This window comes from Peromyscus eremicus, chromosome 7 (genome assembly GCF_949786415.1).
Source record: "Peromyscus eremicus chromosome 7, PerEre_H2_v1, whole genome shotgun sequence".
Classification (NCBI taxonomy): domain Eukaryota; kingdom Metazoa; phylum Chordata; class Mammalia; order Rodentia; family Cricetidae; genus Peromyscus; species Peromyscus eremicus.
The window spans coordinates 99,751,773-99,773,634 of NC_081422.1; the positions used below are offsets into that span (position 1 = coordinate 99,751,773).

Consider the following 21,862-nt stretch of genomic DNA (forward strand, 5'->3'; position numbering starts at 1 on the left):
AAAGAAGACTGAATATGCACTTAATACGTATTTTTCAAGTCTGTAACAGAATGTAAAAACCATTATAAAATTTAGCTATGAGACAACAAACCTCTAAGAGCTGATGAGACAATGATTTCACGTTCCATCTAATCAGACAGAACAATGTACACTTGACAGTTCAGCCCGAAAGAATAAGAACAAAGTGCAGACATTCTGGCTCCTTATGCTCATGCTCAGTAGTAAAGACTCAAACAACAGAATTTCCTATCAATGACAGCACATTAGTGTTAACATTCACCATTAATATTAAAATTAACAAGCTTAGGAACAGTTTATTCTGACAGTTTATGAAATACAAAACTTAACACTTACCTTTATTTTGTCAAGCTTTTATAAAAACTGATGGTATCACACAAAGCAAATCCATCAATTTCCCAAGCATGCCCAATGAAATAGAAGACAGAGCACAAACAAATGGAGAAGGAATAGACTCAGGGTTGTGCTGCAATCTAGGCCAAAGCAGCTGCCTAGAAGATTCAGAGGAGCAAGGCCAGCACAGGATCTCCCAAGTCCACCCTGGTTCATATGCTATCTGAATTTGGGACTTTTTATTCTGGAAGTATAATAGTCTATACTCGCTAAGAAATAGGCTTAAAAATATACATATGAAACAGTAATAAAGGTCAATTATTCAGCTGAAGTGTATGATTTATAAGCAAGGAATGACAAAATGATATTGACAAAGTATATTTGTATTAAATCAAAAAGGAGACAAAGACATGTTAATATAATCTGTTATAAATTCCAACCCAGCTTGTTTTTCACTCTATGACTGTGCGTTAACTACAATTACACTAACTGTAATACCAGTGACAGCCCTGAACTAATTCTGCTAGATCAAAGACCCACACCTCTATGAAAAACAAAACTACAAAAAACAACCATTTACACTAACATAGAAGAACATTTACTTCGATTGCAGTATATGCTTTTCAGTCACAAAAAGAAAGAAAAGAAAGTGATCAGACAGTGGTCGCATCCTGTGCAAAAAAACCTTGAAATACAAAAATGGCAGCACAAGGTATCCATCTGCTTACATTGCAGGGAAAAGGAAACACGGGAGCTGAAATGGCACTCCTGGCAATTTCTAAACCAAACAGAATGCCTCTGAAAGGATTAAATTTATTTGTGTATTAGTAAGAAAGCCCCACCACCATAAATAGTACAATATTTAAAAATAAAAAAAATATTTATATCCATCTAAGACAGACAGTGTATTTGTACATTAGAACTCTTTAAGTGCAGAAGGTGGTTCAGGTTTTGCCTTTTGTGTTTTTTAATTCAGTACTTGCCCATATGTGTATAAAGTTCCACTCAATTGCAAAAGCCAATTGAAATCAAGGAATATGTTATCAAAGCTGCATAATTTCATTTGGGACTACCAACAGGTTAAAGGTTCAAATCAAGTCTTTAACATTAATGTTCATTTTTAGTCAATGGAAAGTTAAAAAGTCCTTAAATCTTCATTATCCTCTTGAACTTGCCCTTCTAAATGATTCTCAGACTGCAATTCCTAGTTTGCAAATTAAAAAAAAATGCAATATGCATCATACTTCAAGAAAAGACGATGATGTTGAACTAGCATTCTTCTGGATCTTTTCCCTGCTTCTTTCAACCTTCTTTATAATTTCAGACACAATGCACACTGACGAGGTAAGGCCCAAAAGAAACAACAGATCTACAAGAGAAAAGACACTGAGTTTTACAATTCCTAGAAAGGCATAGCAGCAGCTTACATGTTAGAATACACAAGTACTTCACAAGGAAAAGATCAGTAGCGTAAGTTAAAGTGCTGAAATGGAGGGTGAGCAAGGTGGCTCCTAAGTAAAAGCCTTGCCAGGCAAGCTAGACTTCCCAAGTTCAATCCAGAACCCAGGATGGAAGGTTAAAAGCAACTCTGAAAGTTGTCTAGACCTCTGCATGTGTACAGAGCACAAGTGCCTGTACACAATACAAACACACACCAGTAACAAAACTCTTAAAATGCATATGAAAGGGAAAGCTCAAATAACTTACCCAAAGTCACACAGCTAAGAGAAAGCAGTCAGAACTAGAACCCAAATTCTCTGACCACCTCTCCTGAATCCTAAGCTCCCGTGATTAACTTTTAATAACATCAAGGTTTCCTATTGGATAGATCAAGGCTTTTGCAAAGCATTTTTCAAGAAGTAGTAACAAGACATCTGACTAAAAGTGCCTTTCTAGTGACTGAAAGTTTTAGACGTTACATCTCTGAGCCTAGAAAACTGTCTTTTAATAGTATTCACACAATCTCTGCTCTTATTTATTGCTTAAAAAAAACAGAGCTGTCTTTTAAAATTCTGCTTCTTAAAAAGTGGAAGCAATGCGAATATAGAATTGAAATATTAAAATTAAACTAGCCCAAATTTTAAGGTAAACTTCAACTTATACCAAAAACACTAAAGTTATACCAAAAAAATAGGAGACCATAAAACTCAATTCATAAATATACAAATTAACTTAAAAAAATTCTAAGAATTAAGGACATATTTTCAAATATATTCTCCACATACTTAAGAACATCAATTTTGGATGTATTTTGATGGTGGTGGTTGTTTGTAGTGCTGGAGATAAAACCAAGGGCCTTGGCTTCCCAGCCAAACCTATCACCAGGAGCTCCACGCCTAGCACTGTACCATATACTCAGTTCATATGAAAGAATAATAACTTCCACAGGAACATTATAAAAGTTAATGTCTCCTGGATCAGATTGAGATTTCATGAAATAAGAATGTGTTAATAAGAATGCTGAAATACTAAGTTTATTTAAAAATGATTGTTTTAAGAACAATTTGATTTTATATGAGCTTAAATATAGTTATCTCGTTTCACTAAAGAAATGTCCATAATTTTTTAAAATATTATAAACTACAACTAATCTACAACAGGTTTTGCAAATGGCTGTATTTCAAAATCTCCAAACATGATTTTGTAACAACCAATAACATGTAAAGAGTGGGGAGAGTCAAATAAATGAAAATGAGTTTTCCTCTGAATGTCCTGAAACAAAAACATAAAAGACCTTTGTTACAAGTCAAGTCAGTTACTTTTCTATTTCCTATTTTAAAAAAGCTTTTTATTATGATACACACATTAGAAAATACAACAATTATCTACTGTACATGGAAAACATTTCTTTACCCAGTATACTTAGGCTCTCAGTCTGAAAAACCTTCTGAAGTGGAGGGAAGTAAATAACAAGCAACTGTCCCATGATGGATCCAAGAACTGCATAGCAAAACATCTTATTGCTGCAGAGTCCAATCTCAAACACAGACTTTGTCTGTTGGCAAAACAGAGAGTTCTAATTATTCCATCCTCGTCATAGAAATGACACCATGATTATACTTGGCCCAATTTTGAATAATCAGTATCACTGAATTCTATTATGTCAATACCCCAAAATGTCCTAACTTTATTATTTTGTAAAATCCATATAGACTAAGGATAAATTCTAATCCATCTTTTATTTATCAAGAAAGAGTTTATAGGGGAGGGCAAAAAGATTGTAAGAACCAAAAGTAGTGGATGTCTGTAGGAAAACAGCATTTGCTGGATAGTGAGAGGACTGCTGCACACATATCAGGGATACTGCACGCATGCATTCACAAGCAGATCTGACTGCATTTGCAAGAGCCAGCCAGCTAAACCTCAGCATGAACAGAGGGTTCATCAAGTCCCAACCCTAGCTATAAAGCAACTGGCAACTTGATGGCTGCTTGGGGGAAGACAGTAAGTTCTCTTCACAGATATGGTCCCTGAGAAACTAGCCATGCTCAAGTAAGATGGTCCTACAGCCATGCGTATAAGGGCAACACTAAACAGACTCAGTATTTGAAAAAAAAATGAAGCAGGGAGGAAGCAATAAGGGAGGATCTGGAAAGGAGGGAATAAGAAGTAGATTTGACATACTATATGAATATATTAAATTCTCAAATAATAAAAAAATTACATTTAGCAGGTTATATTTACATATCTGTATCTTTACATATATGTACATAACAATAATAGCCAATAAAAAGACACCAATTTGAAAGGGAGTGGGAGGATATGAAGGACTGGAGGAAGGGTACATAGGAGGGTCTACAGGGAGGAATGGAAAGGGGGGAATGACGTAATTATATTGTAATTAAAATTAAAGGAAAATAATTGCCGGTTGGGGAGTTTAGATCCCCAGCACCAATGTGAAAAGCCAGGAGTGACAGTGCTGGCTACATCTCAGCCAGCCCTGGCAGGTGGAGACAGGAAGATCTCAGGGGCTCACTGGCCAGCCAATCTCACTAATCTGTGAGCTCCAGGTTCAATGAAAGACTCAAAAATAAACAAATAAAAAAGATACACGTAAGGCCATCATCTCAAAAAAAAAGAAAAAAAAAAGCAAAAGGAAAGAAAAAAGGGCACTTATTAAGAAGCATCAATTATAAAAATAAGTCCATAAAAAGAAAAATACATTAGTACCTGTGGTGCTTTAAATAAGAATGGCCCCATAGGCCCATATACTTGAATGTTCAGTCACCTGAGTGGCACTACTTGAGAAGGATTAGAAGGTGTGGCTTTGTTGGGAGAAGTGTGTCACTGGGGATGGTCTCTCCCCTCTCCCCCCTCCCCAATCCCACCCCACCTCTGCTTGTGGATTAGGATATGGCCTCAGCTACTTCTCCAGTACCACACCTGCCTTCCACCATGCTCTCTGTCATGATTAACAATGGACTAAGTCTGAAACTGTAAGCAGGACCCCAACTGAAACATTTTCTAAGAGTTGCCTTGGTCATGGTGTCTCTTCCCAGCAACAGAACACTGACTAAGACAGTACCCTCAAAGTATTAATAAATTTTATTCATATTTTGTGAAATCTTTTCTAACCATTCACTAAGGCAGACACGCCCAAATCCTTTCCGAACAAATATAGCTAATTATGTGTGTATGGAAAAAGTAAAACTACCTTTCATATAACAAACACAAGTACTAGTTTCTTTAAAAAAAAAAAAAAAGTAGTCTGAACTAGTGATAAGTCACTATACTTGGAAAGCTCTAGTATGACAGATGCTAACAGATAGCGTTAAGGACTCATACTCATAAAGGGTAAAGGCCTTCAAAGGATAAAAGACTTTTGGAAGCCAAAGAGAAAGCAGAGTGTATGAAGTGCTTTGAAACTGCAGTGAAAGGCCATGCAAAGGGAACTGGTTTTCAAGGACACTACACTCTCAGAAAGCACCCCAGGCTCTGGTGCTAGCACATTATTTTCTACCAAAATGCAAACACAGCTTAATGTACAACATGGGAAGGAAAAAAAAAAAAATCCTAAACTTTGACATAATTTCAGATGTGAGGAGGAACAAACTCTTCTTACTACAAGGCTTTCTAAAATGAGACTAAAATCATCCTTACAGCCCCACGAGGTTTGTCCTATGTTCAGATGTTGTCCTGGCTGGTTTTGTTTTTCAACCTTACACAAGCTAGAGTCATCAGAGAGGAAGGAGCCTCCGTTGAGGAAATGCCTCCATGAGATCCAGCTGTAAGGCATTTTCTCAATTAGTGAACAATGGGGGAAGGCCCAAGCCCATTGTGGGTGGTAGCATCCCTGGGCTGGTGGTCCTGGGTTCTATAAGAAAGCAGGCTGAGCAAGTCATGGGGAGCAAACCAGTAAACAGCTTCCCTCCAGGTTCTGGCCTCTGAATCAGCTCCTGCCTCCAGGTTCCTGCCCTGTTTTGAGTTCCTGCCCTGACTTCCTTCAGTGATGAACAAAAATATGGAAGTGTAAGCCAAATAAACCCTTTCCTAACCAACTTGCTTTTTGGTCATGGTGTTTAGTTGCAGCAACAGACAACCCAACTGAAATAGACATTAGCCTAAATCTATCCTATAGCTATAGCTAATAATTGAAGAAAGATAGGGATCCCCCTAAGATCAAACATCCCATCCTTATTGTTGACCATAAGCACATCTATACAGAAAGACGTATGGCGTTGTAATCTATAGCTACAAAATCAAAGCTAAAATATTCATAATCTCTGTCTACTTCTTATGAACACATTCTCAACAGGTGAATTAGGTAAGACCATTTAAGCATACCTGAGATCTGGAACTTAGTGCATTGAACATGTCAAAAAACACAAAGCAAGTGAAAGTCATTGTTGTATCTCGTGGTGTTATCACGTTGTCTCGAAGCTGCCAAGAGGAAAGACAAAATGACCTCTTTTTTCTCCTTGTGGCTGGATAAAATGGATAAACACTGCATGTTTTTAAAATGAAATAGCGTCAGTCTAAACATGACACTGAAACTCTCTGAATTTTCTACAAACCAACTAGTGAATATAGTCTACATGAAAGTTTAAAAAAAAAAAATCTCATGAGCCAGGAATTAAAATACTGGCACTATTTTACCACAGCTATGCAAGGACTTTATTTTCTGATTCTCCTATATTTCCATGCACATGATACTTTACTATACACTTAAGGACTTTAGATTATATTCCTTAACCTTTATTTTTCACTCAGAAGGCTCTTCACTTGCCAACCATCTGTACAATACACCAAATAACTAAGAATCCTACTACACAGTTGGATGGTAACAGCAGTTTATCCAGTGAACGTACCTCTCGCCAGAAGACAAATAAAGTCCCACAAACAATGATTATTGATGAAACAAGTATTTTAAGTATCAAATTTTTTGTCAAAATGCTGTCCTTCCAGTTTCGAGGAGGTTTGCGAATGACATCTTTATCCACTGGCTCTACTCCAAGGCTTAAAAACAAAAAGAACAAAGAAAGTACTTTGAAATGCTGTTTACACTTACTTTCACAATCTAACTAGCTTCAATTATCTAGAAAACTAAATGCTCTTTAGAAAACTTTTTGTTGAATCATAAAAAAGACATTGGCCATGATTACTTGAAAACTGTCACTGCTGGACATGCTGGCATATGTCTATAGTACTAACTACTAACAGGAAGAAGGGAGGGAGTGGAGGAAGAAAAGGGGAAGTGAGGAAGACTACAAGAAGACTACTGGTTTTGTCATCTTCTGAACTCTTACACTTAATGCTTTACGGCATGGTATGACAGGCAATTGATAGGCAATTTTCAAAAGAAACATCCAATTTCATTTACATATAAATTGATTTTTTCAAATCCATAACCTACCAAGGAAATAATATATTTTATGCAAGGATGTCTTTGATTAGGAGGACTTACTAGGATGACCATGACAGATATCATTCAATCACCATACTACTAAAACTAAAAGACACTGAAATCTTTGAACATGTATTTTAGCAAGGTTCTTAAACAGAATTCAGACATAAAACGTGGAATGATGGTGTTGATACAGAATTATGAAAGTATCTCTTACATACTAAGAGCCTGGAACTTTTGCTGGACCTCAGCAGAATTAACAATACACTGTGAGGTCACTTAACAACTGCTGTCCTACTATGTACTCAGCACGTGCAACCTGCATTGAAGAGAACAGTAACAAAACCAACCTTGCCTTGGATGTCCATGTAATCAACTTTTACAGTCTGAGCTAATGTATAGCTGTAATCTTAAGTTATGTACTTTTCCATGCCCCTGACCCAGAGTAATATGTATGTGTTTTCATGTGTGTTATAATTATTGGCTGGAAACAGCAAATAGGCTGAAAGTGACCTTATAAAATGGATATCTGTAAGTGCTGGAAGAAGCATTAGGATATTCCTTGATGGTGTTTGTTTATTATCTCGGTCAGTTGGAGTCAGTGACTTAATTCCTTGTAAGACTCTAGTTAAAACTGCAGTAAAATACCCCTCATTCCTTCCACATGTGATGCTTTCTGTGCTGTTCAGTAAGAGCCCTTTACTGGGGACAGATACAACAGACAGACACAGATACACAGACCAACAGGCAACCTTCAGGCAGACAGAGATCCTTAGATTCAGTCATCAGTCATAAAACAGAAGACACAGGGAAAGGGAAGCAGAGAATTAAGTATTGGCTTGCTCTTGGTTAAATAACACTAACAATAATGAGGAGTCGGGGAAGGGAGGGATTTGATTCCTTCCCTTAGTGCAACACCAATGCATTAGTGGTGACTGAGTTTATTGTTAATGTGTTCAAACTGACTGCATGAAATTTCTCCATCATACCCAGTTCTTGGAACTCAGCTTATGTCCTAAGGACAAGAAAGAACTGCAATTGTTCCCTGCTCTGTTCTTACCCAAAAGCTAACACCTCACACGGTGTAAACAATCAGATCTATCCTGAATGAATGGACAATCAAAGAGAATAAAGAGAATAAATGATATGCACTCATGACAATTCATAAGAAGCATGTGGCTGAAAAGTTGTCCATGAGGAAGGTTTGACAGGTCTTCTTCACACTCGCCTTCTTCTTTCAGTTCATTCATGACACTTACCTCTGAGCTGGAGGTCCATCCATAATAATATTGATCCACAAAATCTGCATTGCATTGAGAGGGTTAGGAAAGTTCATTAACGTAGCCAATGAGATTAAAGTTAATGCTGCTATACTCCTGTTGAAAAAGAGTCATTTAAAAATTAGCACAATAAATTTTATACATTTTACTAGTACTTAAGCCTCATGTTACTGGGGCTGGGGAACCAGCTCAGTTGGTGAAATACTTTCTGAGTAATAAGCATGAGTGCCTAGTTTAGATCCTTGGGACCAAAGTGAAAAGTCAGGGGCAGTGGTGCACACCTGTAATCCCAGTATTGGGGACATAAAGACAGAAAGGTCCCAGAAGCTTGCTGGGTAGCCAGTCTGGCTAATCAGTGAGCCCAGGTTCAGTGGAGACAAGTTACCAAAAATTAAGGTAGGAGATGACTAAGAAAAATATACAATGCCAACATCTGGGCTCTACATACAAGCACATACATGTGTACACAGATATGGACACATCCACAAACACATTTACTACACACAAAAAAGAAAAAAATCATGTTCTACATATTTTAAAATAATCCTATTAATTCAACTGACCTATGCTTCACTCATACGAGTATTTTGTTAAGAAGCTAAGAGGTGTTTTTTTGAAAGTGAGTCTGATTCTGCAGTCCAGATGCTGCTATATAGACTGGGCTGGCTCCAATAACAATCTACTCAGTCTCCCAGGTACTGGAATCAAAAGTGAGAGCCATCTGTCAGGCAAGTTAAAAATATTTTAACAAAAGATTTTTTTAAAAAAACTGCTTAGGCAACAACAGCAAAAACAGAAAAACCTCCTAACCCTAACATAGGCTCTCCCTATGTAATACAAACCAGGCCTCTTAAGTTCTCCTGCCTCAGCCTTCTAGAATGCTGGGATTACAGACATGTGCCACCAAGCCCAGACTAGAGGAAAGATTTTAAAACCTACAAAAAACAGCTTCAGAAATATTTAACAACTTTTTGACAAAAGAAAACCTATTCTACTTTTAGAAAAAGATACCAAGAAACATTACGGATATTTGACACCTCTCTTTTAGATTTCAGAAGCAAGTAAATAAATCCCAAAGGTTTATGCAAGCATCCTTCAGTATTCATGGGAACTGGTTGCAGGATCTCGTCCAAATGCCAAGGTCCCAGTCACTTATATGAAAATGGCATCATACTGTTTCTCAATCTTTTGACGAAATGGTGAGTATAAAATGACAAAATATCTACCTATTATTTATACATCTCCTATTATATAATTTAAATCATCCCTACATGGTGGATAATATCTAGACCTAAACAGTATGTTCACAGCTATTAAAGCTTTTTTTTCTTTTTAGAAAACTAATTATAAGCAATTTTCAAGAATGTAGGTCAGAAGTTTCTAGGCATTCTGCTTAAGTTTTACTCCTCGATTATTTCTCCACGAGACCCACGGGCAAAAGTTCTTGCAAACTTACGTGCTCAGTTGAAATCTAACAAAATTTTTAATGTTATTATAAATGCCTTTACCCTCTTCAATTGCAGACCTGAAATTTAAAAATAAGAAAATATCACATAAAATATGCCTACATTGAAACTAAGTTTCCAACTAAACAACAATTAGCACTTTTTTAAAAAAAATCGATTGTTAGGTAAGATTAGGAAATATGAAATTTTTTGTTTTTGTTGTTGTTGTTGTTGTTTTTGCTTTTGTTTTTTGAAATAAAGTTTCACTGTATAGCCCTGGTTGTTCTAGAACTTACTCTGTAGACCAGGCTGGCCTTGAACTCACAGAGATCCACCTGCCTCTGCCTCCCAAGTGCTGGGATTAAAGGTATGCACCACCATAGCCAGGCCCAAATTCTTATTCTTAAAAAAGAGCTAGGGCTAAAGAGATGGCTCAGTGATTGAGAGGGCATACTGCTCCTGCAAATCACCCAAGTTCTATTCCCAGCACCTACGTCAAGTAGCTCACAACCATCTCTAACTCCAACTTGATGGGGAATGCCACCTCTGGCCTCTACAGACACCTGCACTATTATGTACACTCATAAACATAATTAAAAATAAATCTTTAAAAAAAAAGTATTATCCTTCTCCACACAAGATAATACTACTCATATGTGATACTAGAACAATGGCATTCGATAGCCTTCACAGATCATTTTTCTTAGTAGGTTAAATTAACGCATGTCAAAAATTAAATGGCACTGAGTTATATAAGAATTATGTAATTTATTTACTGTTCCTATCTAACACTTAGATTAATATCCTGTGAAGAATTTAAAGATGTGGTTTACAAAAGTTTACTTAGGAATTCTCGCATTCACTTGGCTCAATCTAGGCAAAGTTGAATTCTTTTTTTTTGTTTTTTTTCCGAGACAGGGTTTCTCTGTGTAGCTTTGCACCTTTCCTGGAACTCACTCTGTAGCCCAGGCTGGCCTTGAACTCACAGAGATCCGCCTGCCCCGCCTCCCAAGTGCTGGGATTAAAGGCATGAGCCACCACCACCACCACCACCACCACCTGGCAGAGTTGAACTCTTAAAACAACTTCATCCTCCAAGATTTTTAGATAACTTCAAGAATGGGGGAAAAAAACACTTCTCTCCTTGCCAAAAGTTAGCAAATGCAGAGTTCTATGCTCCAAAGTGAATCACTTTAGGCCATATTTGGATACTAAAGCATGGCAGGACTCATGATTAGAATTCATCACTGTAAGAAGTGAAGCTCAGGTCATTCAATGGGTTACGGAAAGTGAGATTCACAGGACCCCCACCACTGGCATTACACTGGACTCTCAATCAACTGAAAAAAACATGGACTACTAAAGGCATTCAGGGCTAAGACACTGTATCATGTAATAAGAGCAACAAGAACACTTACTAATGTAAGAAAATATTCATGAATGTGAACTTAACTTTTAACGCTGCATACATGTCTCCCATAACCTCAATTTAACTAAAATAAAGACTCTGGAAGAAGGGTCACTATTGTACTATCATTCTATGCCCAGAAAAATATGCATGTGGCTGGCACTCACTATTTCTTAAACAAACAGGCTTGTCATTTATTATGTGTTCCATTCACACAAATAATTTTCTCTTGAATTACATAAAACAAGATTATTCAAAACAAGATCATGTTTTAATCTGCCTAATCCTACTAATTCTTCTCAAGCTGAATTATCTCAAGGTGAGATGCGTGTAGCAAAGGAAAACAAATGTCTTACATTATGGTTTGGAAATCATCATCCACCAAGATCATGTCTGCAGCCTCTTTGCAAACATCTGTGCCGGTCTGGCCCATTGCAACTCCAATGTCTGCAGCCTTCAGAGCAACTGCATCATTTACTCCATCTCCTGTCATGGCTACAACTGACCCATTCTTCTGTAGAGACTAAAGAGGGGGCAGAAAAGTAGAGCAGAGAGAACTGTTCGGACTTTTTTTTATTCAGATAATGGGATAAGTAAATATTATCAACCATTTTCACATAATTAAGATAATTATTTTTCAGTCAATTTCAATACATGAATGTCTTTATAAAATAAAGCTTAGAAAATACTGTTACTAGCATTCCCATCCAAGGGAACTTTACATCTGAAACGTGACAGTAAACTATACAATGGTTAGTAACTAGGGGTATTTTGTTTTCCAGAGAACATCTAACAACATTTGGTGACATTTTGACTGTCTTAAGTTGTAGGACGCCACTGGCATCTACTGGGAAGGAGCTAAGAATGATACTAAACATTCCAAAATATCACTCCTAGCTACAAATAACCCACCCTAAAATGTCAACAACCTCAAAACTCAGAAGCTCTCAACTATACAATGTCTGTAATTAAATCTGCTTATCAACTGTTAGATACAATTTCAGTTGATTTATACACCAATCAAATAGTTCATAAAAATATTTTAGTCAATGATGAATCATATATCAGCAGGTGGAGCTGAAACATTGCTAATGCCCATTGACATGCAAGTGATATTGGTTTGCAACACACTGCTCACTTATTTGTGGAAAATGCTATATAATGAAAACATAGCTTTGTTAATGAACTGATAGAAATAATAAGCCTTCTTGATACTGTTCACGCTCACAAAACATCTTACATTTACATAGTGTCTAACTATAACTATTCACATTGGGATGATTTAGTTATGCATCCCTGCCATAATATACTTCTCTACACTCTGATTAAAGAGGTTGTACTGAAAAATACTTTGTAGGTTTCTTCTATGTCTTTCTATGCCAACTAAACTCTTATTGTTTCTCAGTCAAGCTCTTACAGAATTAAACCTGTTTTGTCTCATACTTTAAACTTTGCTACTCTATCAATACTCTTTGTAATGAACAAAAGACAAAGTAGCAACATTTTGTAAAGAGAATTTAAGATAATTTGGTTTTCAGACACCCACCTTAATAATTTTCATCTTGTGTCTTGGACTTGCTCTGTAAAATACTGCAACCTGTTAAAACACAGATGTACTAAAAATCTCCAATGTTAACAAGTAGCAGTGCTTCTAAGTAACGACATTTTTAACAACTTAGTTTGGCACAAAGGCTGAAATTAGTCAATCCTCATACAGGGATTCAATCTTTACTTCTACATTCATCATAGGAAACACATAATTTAAACAAGTGACAATCTAATTTATATAATTAGGTTAAAACTATGAAGAGAAAAGAGCTTTATTCTTGGAGTATTTCAGAAATGAAAAAGGGAGAACTCTTTTTCTTTATCTGTGTCCTCATGACACTAGTGTACAACAGGAACAGCTTTTCTCTTCGGTCTGTCTCAGAAAAGAACAGTTGCTTCCCAGTGTCTCAGGAGCCATTCTACAGTGCCATGTAGGTGCTCTTTCTTGGTTTGGAATAATTCACAAGCCTCTCTTCAACTGTAATTCAAAGCTGCTTAATGATCAGATTTCTCCAACCACAATTCATCTCCTCATGACTCATCTGTGTGATCCTTCACTGTGCCCAATGCCAGCCAGCCAGCACAGTGTGTCTTGCATCCTTAGCTTTCACCTTGTTTTAGCCTAAGTTTTCTAGGTAACCGTGCCAGCCCTTACAGCTCTCTCACAAAGTACCAGTGAGGGCATGAGGAAAGAAAGGGAGCTGCATAGCATCCTTCCTCCTTCATAAAAACACAGTTATAAATGTCAAAGGAGTTCATACTTCTCACTAATTGTAAGCATTCATGTCCCCAATTTTCCAGCCTCTCATTTCATAAACATCTCAATTTCAGCATCGTGGTCAATCTTCCCAGCACGTCAAAGCCACAGTGTTTCTTACACCCACAGAATACACTATTCTCTTCTCTGGGCTCCGGGGGTCCACTTCATGGCAGCTTTCTCTCCTGCCTCCTCCACTCCAACCCTCCTCCAGTCTTGCTCTCAGGTGCCAGCTTTATTTCCTACGTCAAAGAAAACACTCCAATCCCTGCCACCCACTATGTATCTAGAACCAACCCAGTATTTCACTATAGACAGACATTGATAATCCTGTCTCACCTACCTGAGATCACCACCCCAGAAATTCTTAAAATTCGTCCCTCTCACTGAGCAGAGTTGTTGCTGACATTTAAAGAGTGAGGACTCACATTCCATGCCCTCCTGTCCTAACTTTCCTCTCCTTCCCTCTTCTTCCTCTTCCTCTTCTCCTCCTCCATTCGTTGTCATCACTGTCATGCTATCTTAAAGTTTCAATCTTATTCTCCAGAGTTTCTCCTTCTAGCCTGTTTGTTTCTGGTGCATTGCAGCACTCATCCCTCTTGGAAGATTTTTATCTATCTTAGAACACAAGATCCATGAAAGCGATGGTTTTGTCCAACACCTTCAGTGCTTTAGAGGTATTTGCTAAATGAATAAACAACTGAATGAATCTTGGCATTGTCATACTGCTCCCGGATCCTCTTTTAAAGTCTTAAAACAAGAGAGTGTTATTTTCTTAGAGAAAGGATTCAGTTAAACTACAGTATCCATTATTGATTATGCCCAATGTCATATGGGTCCAGGAATCACGTGATGCATATTTGAAAACGATTCTTCAAATCAAGAGTAAAGTTCAATTTCTATTCAGACCGTGCATAGATCAGTTCCTCCATCTTGTATTCCTGCTGAGGTCATTTTAAATTTAACTAGAATTTGATCCCTTGATGGAGACTCCCATGGAAAATTACCCAATTCTATTCTAGGATCCCAAGGTCAAGATGCTCCAGCTAACTTATCTTGGCTTGCTAAACTGCCTGCTTGTGCAAGACCCCTCCAGATAACTGTATCTTAATTTCTGTTAAACTGCTTGCTTGCACAAAACCTGCCCTAGCAGCTGCTAACCAAGATACCAGGATGTGGTTTTGTCTTAAAACCCCTAACCCTAAACACTTGGCGCTACACTTAGGTCACGAATGCCTGAGTAAAGACTTTCAACTGGCTATAAACTATGTCTGAGTGGCCATCCCTGTAACACTTTAATGTTCAAAGAAAACTAAGCTACATATATACTCAAAACATACTTGTACCTACCTATGTAAACAATTCTAATTATTCTTAAATTAATCATGAAGCATACACTGCACTGAAATGCAACATAAATGTTTGGGAAAAGCCACAGAATATACAATATATTCCAATAAAGACTGATGATGAGTACTTACACACTATGTTGTGCCTTTGTTCCACATAATTCACTTTCAAACTTGGCAAGACACCAACTTGTAACTATTATGGGTTAGCAAAGGGGAAAAGCCACCAACTGTTTGACTGCAGATGCACTCCTTTATATACTAGTACATTTACTGATATGCAATAAATATATCTGTTACTTATTATAAGATTTTAACATTTCAAAGCTTCTGATTTCATCTCAAAAACAGAAGCAGCCACTTTCAGACCAAGCAAATCAACCACAAACCACACTGGCAATGATTACTGGGTCTTTCACACGTGGTACATATCACCAAACAAAGTAAAACTTGTTCTTAAAACACGAGAATGAGTTTAACTTGCTGAGTAAAAACACTGAAATTCATATAAACTTAAAGTCTGAAGAAATTACATCCTACACTAACAAAAGAAATTACTAGAACGTGAAGTGTATCACTATCTCACAATTTAAAGCAAGCAGAGATAACTGAACACACTGCATAAATAATCTTTTGAATTGTATTGTTTCTTAGTCTCAGCAAAAGGGAGCAGGGGTGACGAAAGAACAAAATACCATCACTGTGGTCTGGAGTTAGGAAGTGAGGAGACAGGAGGACAAGACAGTGGAAGGCTACACTATGAAAGAAAAAAACACGGGAATTATCGGGGACGGGGAAAACCCCAAAGAAAAATCCACAAAAGGCTTCCATATTTTCAGAAGAACTCCTCTGAAAGGGTATTTCACTCTTCCTCTCAGCCTTGCTGTGGGTAATGAAGTTGTGGTCAACATTCACAGTTCTTTAGACTGACATAAACTGACAAGGTGTGATTCGGAAAGGAAGTTAGGGAGAAAATAGGAAACCATTAAAGCAGAGGTTAATGAAGAAAGAGTTTAGAACAATCTGTCAAAGGTCCTCAAATCTTCTATGGTATTTCCTACTGATGCAATGGATAAACTGTAGGTGATTAAAATAAAAATATGTGACCTACAGAAAATGAAACAATACACAAACCAGGAGTATGAAGATTTGCTAACAGACTCAGTAAACAAACAGAAGTACTAATATCAAAAACAGAAACCAAAGAATGAACAAGGACACTTAGTTCTACCTATGGAGAACAGGACACATTTTAAAATATATCACAAATGGAAAATGCTAAGAACTCTCAGGTATACCTCACAAAGCAGGCACACTTATCCTCCATAATGCTTTCTAATCGGTTCTAGGTAAATAAATATTTCCACGCACGGATGCTGGAAGATTTGGAATGTATTCTACTGAATTATGAAAATGAAATAGGGAAATGACAATCATATGATGTTAAGATGTGGGAAAACTAGTAGGCTAGTCATTTCAAACACCTTTATCTGTCCACTAAGAAAACAGGCTCTACAAATCAATCAGAAACAAAAGCAGATAAACGAACCTGCCAGCTGTCAGAAGCTTACATGAACACAAGATGAAGAGTGGAGGGAAAGTGGGAGGAAAACAGTCCTGCTCGTTAAGAAATTCATTAGTGTTTGGAGAACAGACTCACTTAAAACACATGAAGAGCCTGTAAGAAAGCCATGGTATTATTCAATTCCTCTTTTAAGTTAGATGCATTTAACTGATTCAATAAACTGACTTCAAGGCTTGGGTTTTATTTTATTTAAGTCTCTTTAGAATAGTGCCAGTGTATCTGCCATAATTAACACACTGTCAATTTGGAAAAGAAAGATGATGTCATCTCTCCAAGCTAATGATGTAATTCGGAATTTGCTTCTTCCTTCTCTAAATATCTTTTAGGCTTGTTTCCAGAACGTATTAACATTTTGTCAAAGAAACAGGGGGAACTAGAAAAGGCAAATGCAAGGCTGGCAGCTCTAGAAAAAAGCTGAACAAAGGTCTAATGGGAAAATGTTTAATTAACTACAGATTTTACAGTCACTTAGTAATATACACTCTAGCCCACACCCCTGGAGAGGCCAATACAGGATTTATTCTTTCATAAATAAACTATAAGGTAACACACATACACAAGCTCCTATCCAAATATGTAAACTTTCCTCCCTTAATCTTAAATGTTTATTCTGCCCTGGATGATCTGAAAGGAATATTCATGAATGATTAGAGCTTGGTTAAACTCTAATTTTGGTGGAGCAAACCAGTGCATTTTTGCTAGCAACCACATCCCAATCAGTTTACTAGAAGATGAAGAAAGTGCAGCTGGACATCTAGATCAGCTCAACACCACTGCACAAAGTACAGACTGTGAAAACATAAACTGAAATCTCTTCAGAAGACAGGTCAGCAGTAAGTTCTAAGAGGTCTCTCAATGCACTGAACCTTGGTCAAATCATTTCAGATGCAGGAGTCTGCTCTACAAAAGTAATTGTATCTGGATGCTGCATGTACAGTAATGTTCAGAACTACAAGTCACAGATGGTGAACTTTTTGAGTAACAGACATGGGCTGTAGTACCAATGTCATCCCACTCTCATTGGCTTTAAGACATCAGCCAAACGTTCTAATTGCCACAAATGGAAGTAACCAAGATGCCCTTCAAAATGAAGTGTCACCATCATATATTCAAGTAAGAATCATATGCCAGATGGGTACCCCTATCTCAGGAGGCAGAGGCAGGCAAATCTCTGTGAGTTCAATCAAGGCCAGCCTGGTCTACAGAGCTAGTTCCAGGACATCCAAGGCTGTTACACAGAGAAACCCTGTCTCTAAAAACCAAAAAGAGAAGAAAAAAAGAATCATAGTAAGCCAGGGCTTGGGGAAATAGCAACTGTATCTAGTTTAGTCTACAGAGCCAGCCTGAAAAGGCTACTTATAATCAACCCCATAACATTTGTAAAGCATAAAGAACAAGTAAGTGAGCTACCAAGACTTCCAACGGTGGGCAAAGTAAATACCCGGTTATCAACACACCTAGAAATGGCAGAGATTGGGTAGGGATTATTTCCTGAGTTATTCTTAAAAATCAAAACTTGGGATAACAAAAGTCTACTAACTGCAAAAAAACTTTAAGTAATCCATTCTCTAGAAGGTGACTGTAGAGTAAGTAAGATATGTGTACTATATGCACTCCTACTGTAGAGTAAGTAAGATATGTGTACTATATGCACTCCTACTGTAGAGTAAGTAAAATATGTGTACTATATGCACTCCTACTGTAGAGTAAGTAAGATATGTGTACTATATGCACTCCTTCTGTAGAGTAAGTAAGATATGTGTACTATATGCACTCCTACTGTAGAGTAAGTAAGATATGTGTACTATATGCACTCCTACTGTAGAGTAAGTAAAATATGTGTACTATATGCACTCCTTCTGTAGAGTAAGTAAGATATGTGTACTATATGCACTCCTACTGTAGAGTAAGTAAAATATGTGTACTATATGCACTCCTACTGTAGAGTAAGTAAGATATGTGTACTATATGCACTCCTACTATAGAGTAAGTAACATATGTGTACTATATGCACTCCTGGCTGCTATTGCTATCATTAAAATATTATTCACAGTAAAAATACATAAACTAAAACTTCACTAAGGAAATGGCTACATAAAAACATATGTACCAGGTGTTCATAGATTTATGCACAGTAGACAGCCACACAAAATATAGTATAGCCATTAAAGGCATATTTTCTAGTACTAAATCATGATTTCAGAAATACTGAAATTACATAAAATGAATATTATTAAGCTTGTGAACATATAAAGTCCAATCTATGTTCTTGTTAAATATGTATTTTAAAAGTCACAGTAGGTTAACTTATTATACTAATGCTCTGTGGGCACATAACTTCTGAGTGTCTGGATTACATTACTAATAGTTTGAATTGTACCTTCTGTTCAATTTTTCTACAATAAGTATATGCTATTATTGAATTTTTTCCAATCAGAAGAAGTATACTATATATGCATATATATAATGTGTATGTAAAAAGCCCTAAGTTAAGATGTTGAGATAATTGGAGGAAATTCCATATTCTGAAAAGGCAGCTTTTAAATATACTGAGATAAAGGAAACAGCACATTTTATTATTAGTGGCAACAGATAGCTAAACTGCTAATCAAATAAATGCCAGGTAAGTACTTGTTCTGAAGGACACAGAAATACATACACACAAATATTAACAACAAGGAAGAAACAACGCTGCCCAACTCTTATGAGACCAACTTCCTATGTGCCTGTGTGCGTGACAACCAGATTCTATAAGGCCTCCATGAAGCAGACTCAGATAATAAAAATAATTTCATACAAGGGAAACTGGCTGTATAGAAGTTACTAGGTTATACAAAACAGAATGTCTCTTTTTTTTCCTCTTATAATTTACTACAAAAAAAAAAATTAGAATCAAAGATTAAAAAGCATTCCAATGCCAAACAATTATCTTTTCATGAAGCTAGAACAAATTAATGCCATGCATAACAAAGCCAACTGTGACCACTGCAACACACATAAAATTTAAAATTCAAAATGATCACTGGTTAAATTAAAAAAAAAAAAAACCCAAACTATAAACCTTCTAAGAGAGCCAGGTGGTAGTATAAAGCATATGTCTTTAATCCCAGCGCTTGAAAGACAGAGGCAGAGGCAGGTGGATCTCTGTGAATTCGAGGCCAGCCTGATCTATAGAGTGATAGGCTCCAAAGCTACTCAGAGACACCCTGTCTCGGGGAAAAATAAAAAATAAAAAAATAAATAAACTTCTAAGAGAAAATCTTCTGTAGTCCTACTTTAGATTGAGCTCTTAAATATGAAATCATAAGCATGATCCACGAAAGTGAAGATTAACAAGCCAGACCCCCGCCGGGCGGTGGTGGCGCACGCCTTTAATCCCAGCACTCGGGAGGCAGAGCCAGGCGGATCTCTGTGAGTTCGAGGCCAGCCTGGGCTACCAAGTGAGTTCCAGGAAAGGCGCAAAGCTACACAGAGAAACCCTGTCTCGAAAAAACAAAAAAAAAAAACAAAAAAAAACAAGCCAGACCCCATCAAATTAAATACTTCTCTACAGCCACACCAGAAAAACAGGCTGAAAAGGGCCACAATATGTTATTTTTAAATATCTCAGAATTAAATAAGAAAATAATGTCATTTTTAAAAATATTCAAACTATGTAACAGACCATAATATGGCCAACAAGTACATGAAAAAAGATATTTAACATTAGAAGCTTTTGAGAGAACTGCAAATGAAAACCCCAGTAAAGTCTTCCTATACACCATGAGAAGGCGGTGAAGGGACTGACCACTCACCAGGTGGTAGGATTAAAGATAACGGGACGTTCCCACACTTCAAATGGCAAAGCCATCCTGTCACCCAACCTGGAGTGAAGGTAAGTTCTTAGGAAGCCATATGATCCAGAAATTATTCAAGTATTTATACATGACTTTCACAAAGAAACTGATACACACAGCTTTATTCCCTGACAGCAAACACCGAATGACCCAACTGTCCTTGAACGAAAGGCCTACAGTCCACCCATACAGGCAAACACTGCTCAGTAATTTAAGGGGGGAGGGGATAAAAAGGAGTAGTACTCAGTCACACAACACAGCAAAGTTACATCTCCAATGCATTACGTGTCAAAGAATCAAGAATCAGATTCAAAGGCTTCACACTATATGGTCGTCTTTTTACAGAATTCATTTAAAGAGGACATTATAGGAACAGAAAATGAATCACTGCTGCCAAGCTCTAGACCTAGGGGAGCAGTTGAATATAAGAGGTCATGAAAGAATTGAGGGTGGGAAGAGAGTGCTCTGCATCCTGATTGTGACACGGTTTGTAAGACATCATGAATCTGTCCAACCTCAGAGCTATAACCCAGAATAGGTGTGTTTTACTATCTGCATCCAACACCTTTTTTTTTTTTTTTAAAAAGTACAAACTCAAGCTAAAATAAAAACAGAACTAAAGTGTAAGCAGTATCAACCACCTGTTCTCTCTCCATTTTCTAACGTATACGTACAAGCTCTAGATTACCACAGTACTTTTCTCTGAGGAAATACAGTTTTTGTCAGTTAAAGATTTTACAACACTTTCATAATGGTCTCATCATAAATAACAATATGGTTTATTTCAAGGAAATTAACTTCAGAACTTGGACCAGCAAATTTGGTGGGCGTGTTTCATTTGTAGGTGAGCAGTTTCACTGAGACAGTCAGTAGCCACGGCTGATGTTTAGAATAAGGACTCTCAGTAGCTATTTGTGTAGGCTTACCTTTGGTACTATTTGTGAAAGCTGCTGGACTTCCATAGTATCGACTTCCTCTCCAGACACTGACTGGGAAGTTTTAGAATACAATCCCAAACGACTAGCTAAAGTAAAAAAGACAAAAATATATACATAATTAAATTTATTTGCTTGAAGAGTCAGTAAAACTATGCTCATCTGACATGATTTTTTAAAATTTACTTCTCTTTAAACAGTTTATCAAGGAGTCATAAGACAAATAACTGGTAAGACAAACTATCTGAAATTCATAGCGAGTCTCAAGTTTTCTGCTTGAGGATTTTGTTTTTGTTAAATTTAAGAACAAAGTATTGTTCCTAAGCCAGCAAACTCTAAAAATTAAAACTACACTATTTCTGCTCAGCAGCTCAATTCTAATGACAATCAGAATGTACTAGAAGCAAAGTAACTGAAGCCAGAAAAACTGTTGGCAGATTTAGTTGCATGCAATCTTGTAGTTGCATGTAAATGAAAATACATGTTGAAAAGACATTCTTCCAATACCATCATCCCAATACCAC

General features: G+C 37.0%; 1 protein-coding gene across 10 annotated transcripts in view; it reads right to left on the reverse strand.

The window, feature by feature from the left end:
- Positions 1–355: 355 nt before the first annotated feature.
- Atp2c1 (ATPase secretory pathway Ca2+ transporting 1) overlaps positions 356–21,862 on the reverse strand; it is a 100,198-nt gene continuing 78,691 nt past the window's right edge. For 8 of the 10 annotated variants that reach the window (XM_059268504.1, XM_059268496.1, XM_059268497.1 and 5 more), the window contains 9 exons: positions 21,330–21,427; positions 12,875–12,925; positions 11,685–11,851; positions 9,932–10,000; positions 8,455–8,571; positions 6,660–6,807; positions 6,136–6,231; positions 3,205–3,346; positions 356–1,720 (listed from right to left, as the gene is read on the reverse strand). In XM_059268504.1, coding sequence (XP_059124487.1) covers positions 1,590–1,720; positions 3,205–3,346; positions 6,136–6,231; positions 6,660–6,807; positions 8,455–8,571; positions 9,932–10,000; positions 11,685–11,851; positions 12,875–12,925; positions 21,330–21,427 — 1,019 coding nt within the window. In that variant the 3' untranslated portion in view covers positions 356–1,589. Of the gene's footprint in view, positions 1,721–3,204; positions 3,347–6,135; positions 6,296–6,659; positions 6,808–8,454; positions 8,572–9,931; positions 10,001–11,684; positions 11,852–12,874; positions 12,926–21,329; positions 21,428–21,862 lie in introns of those variants that run through there. The other 2 variants (XR_009380322.1, XM_059268505.1) reach the window with 2 other exon arrangements.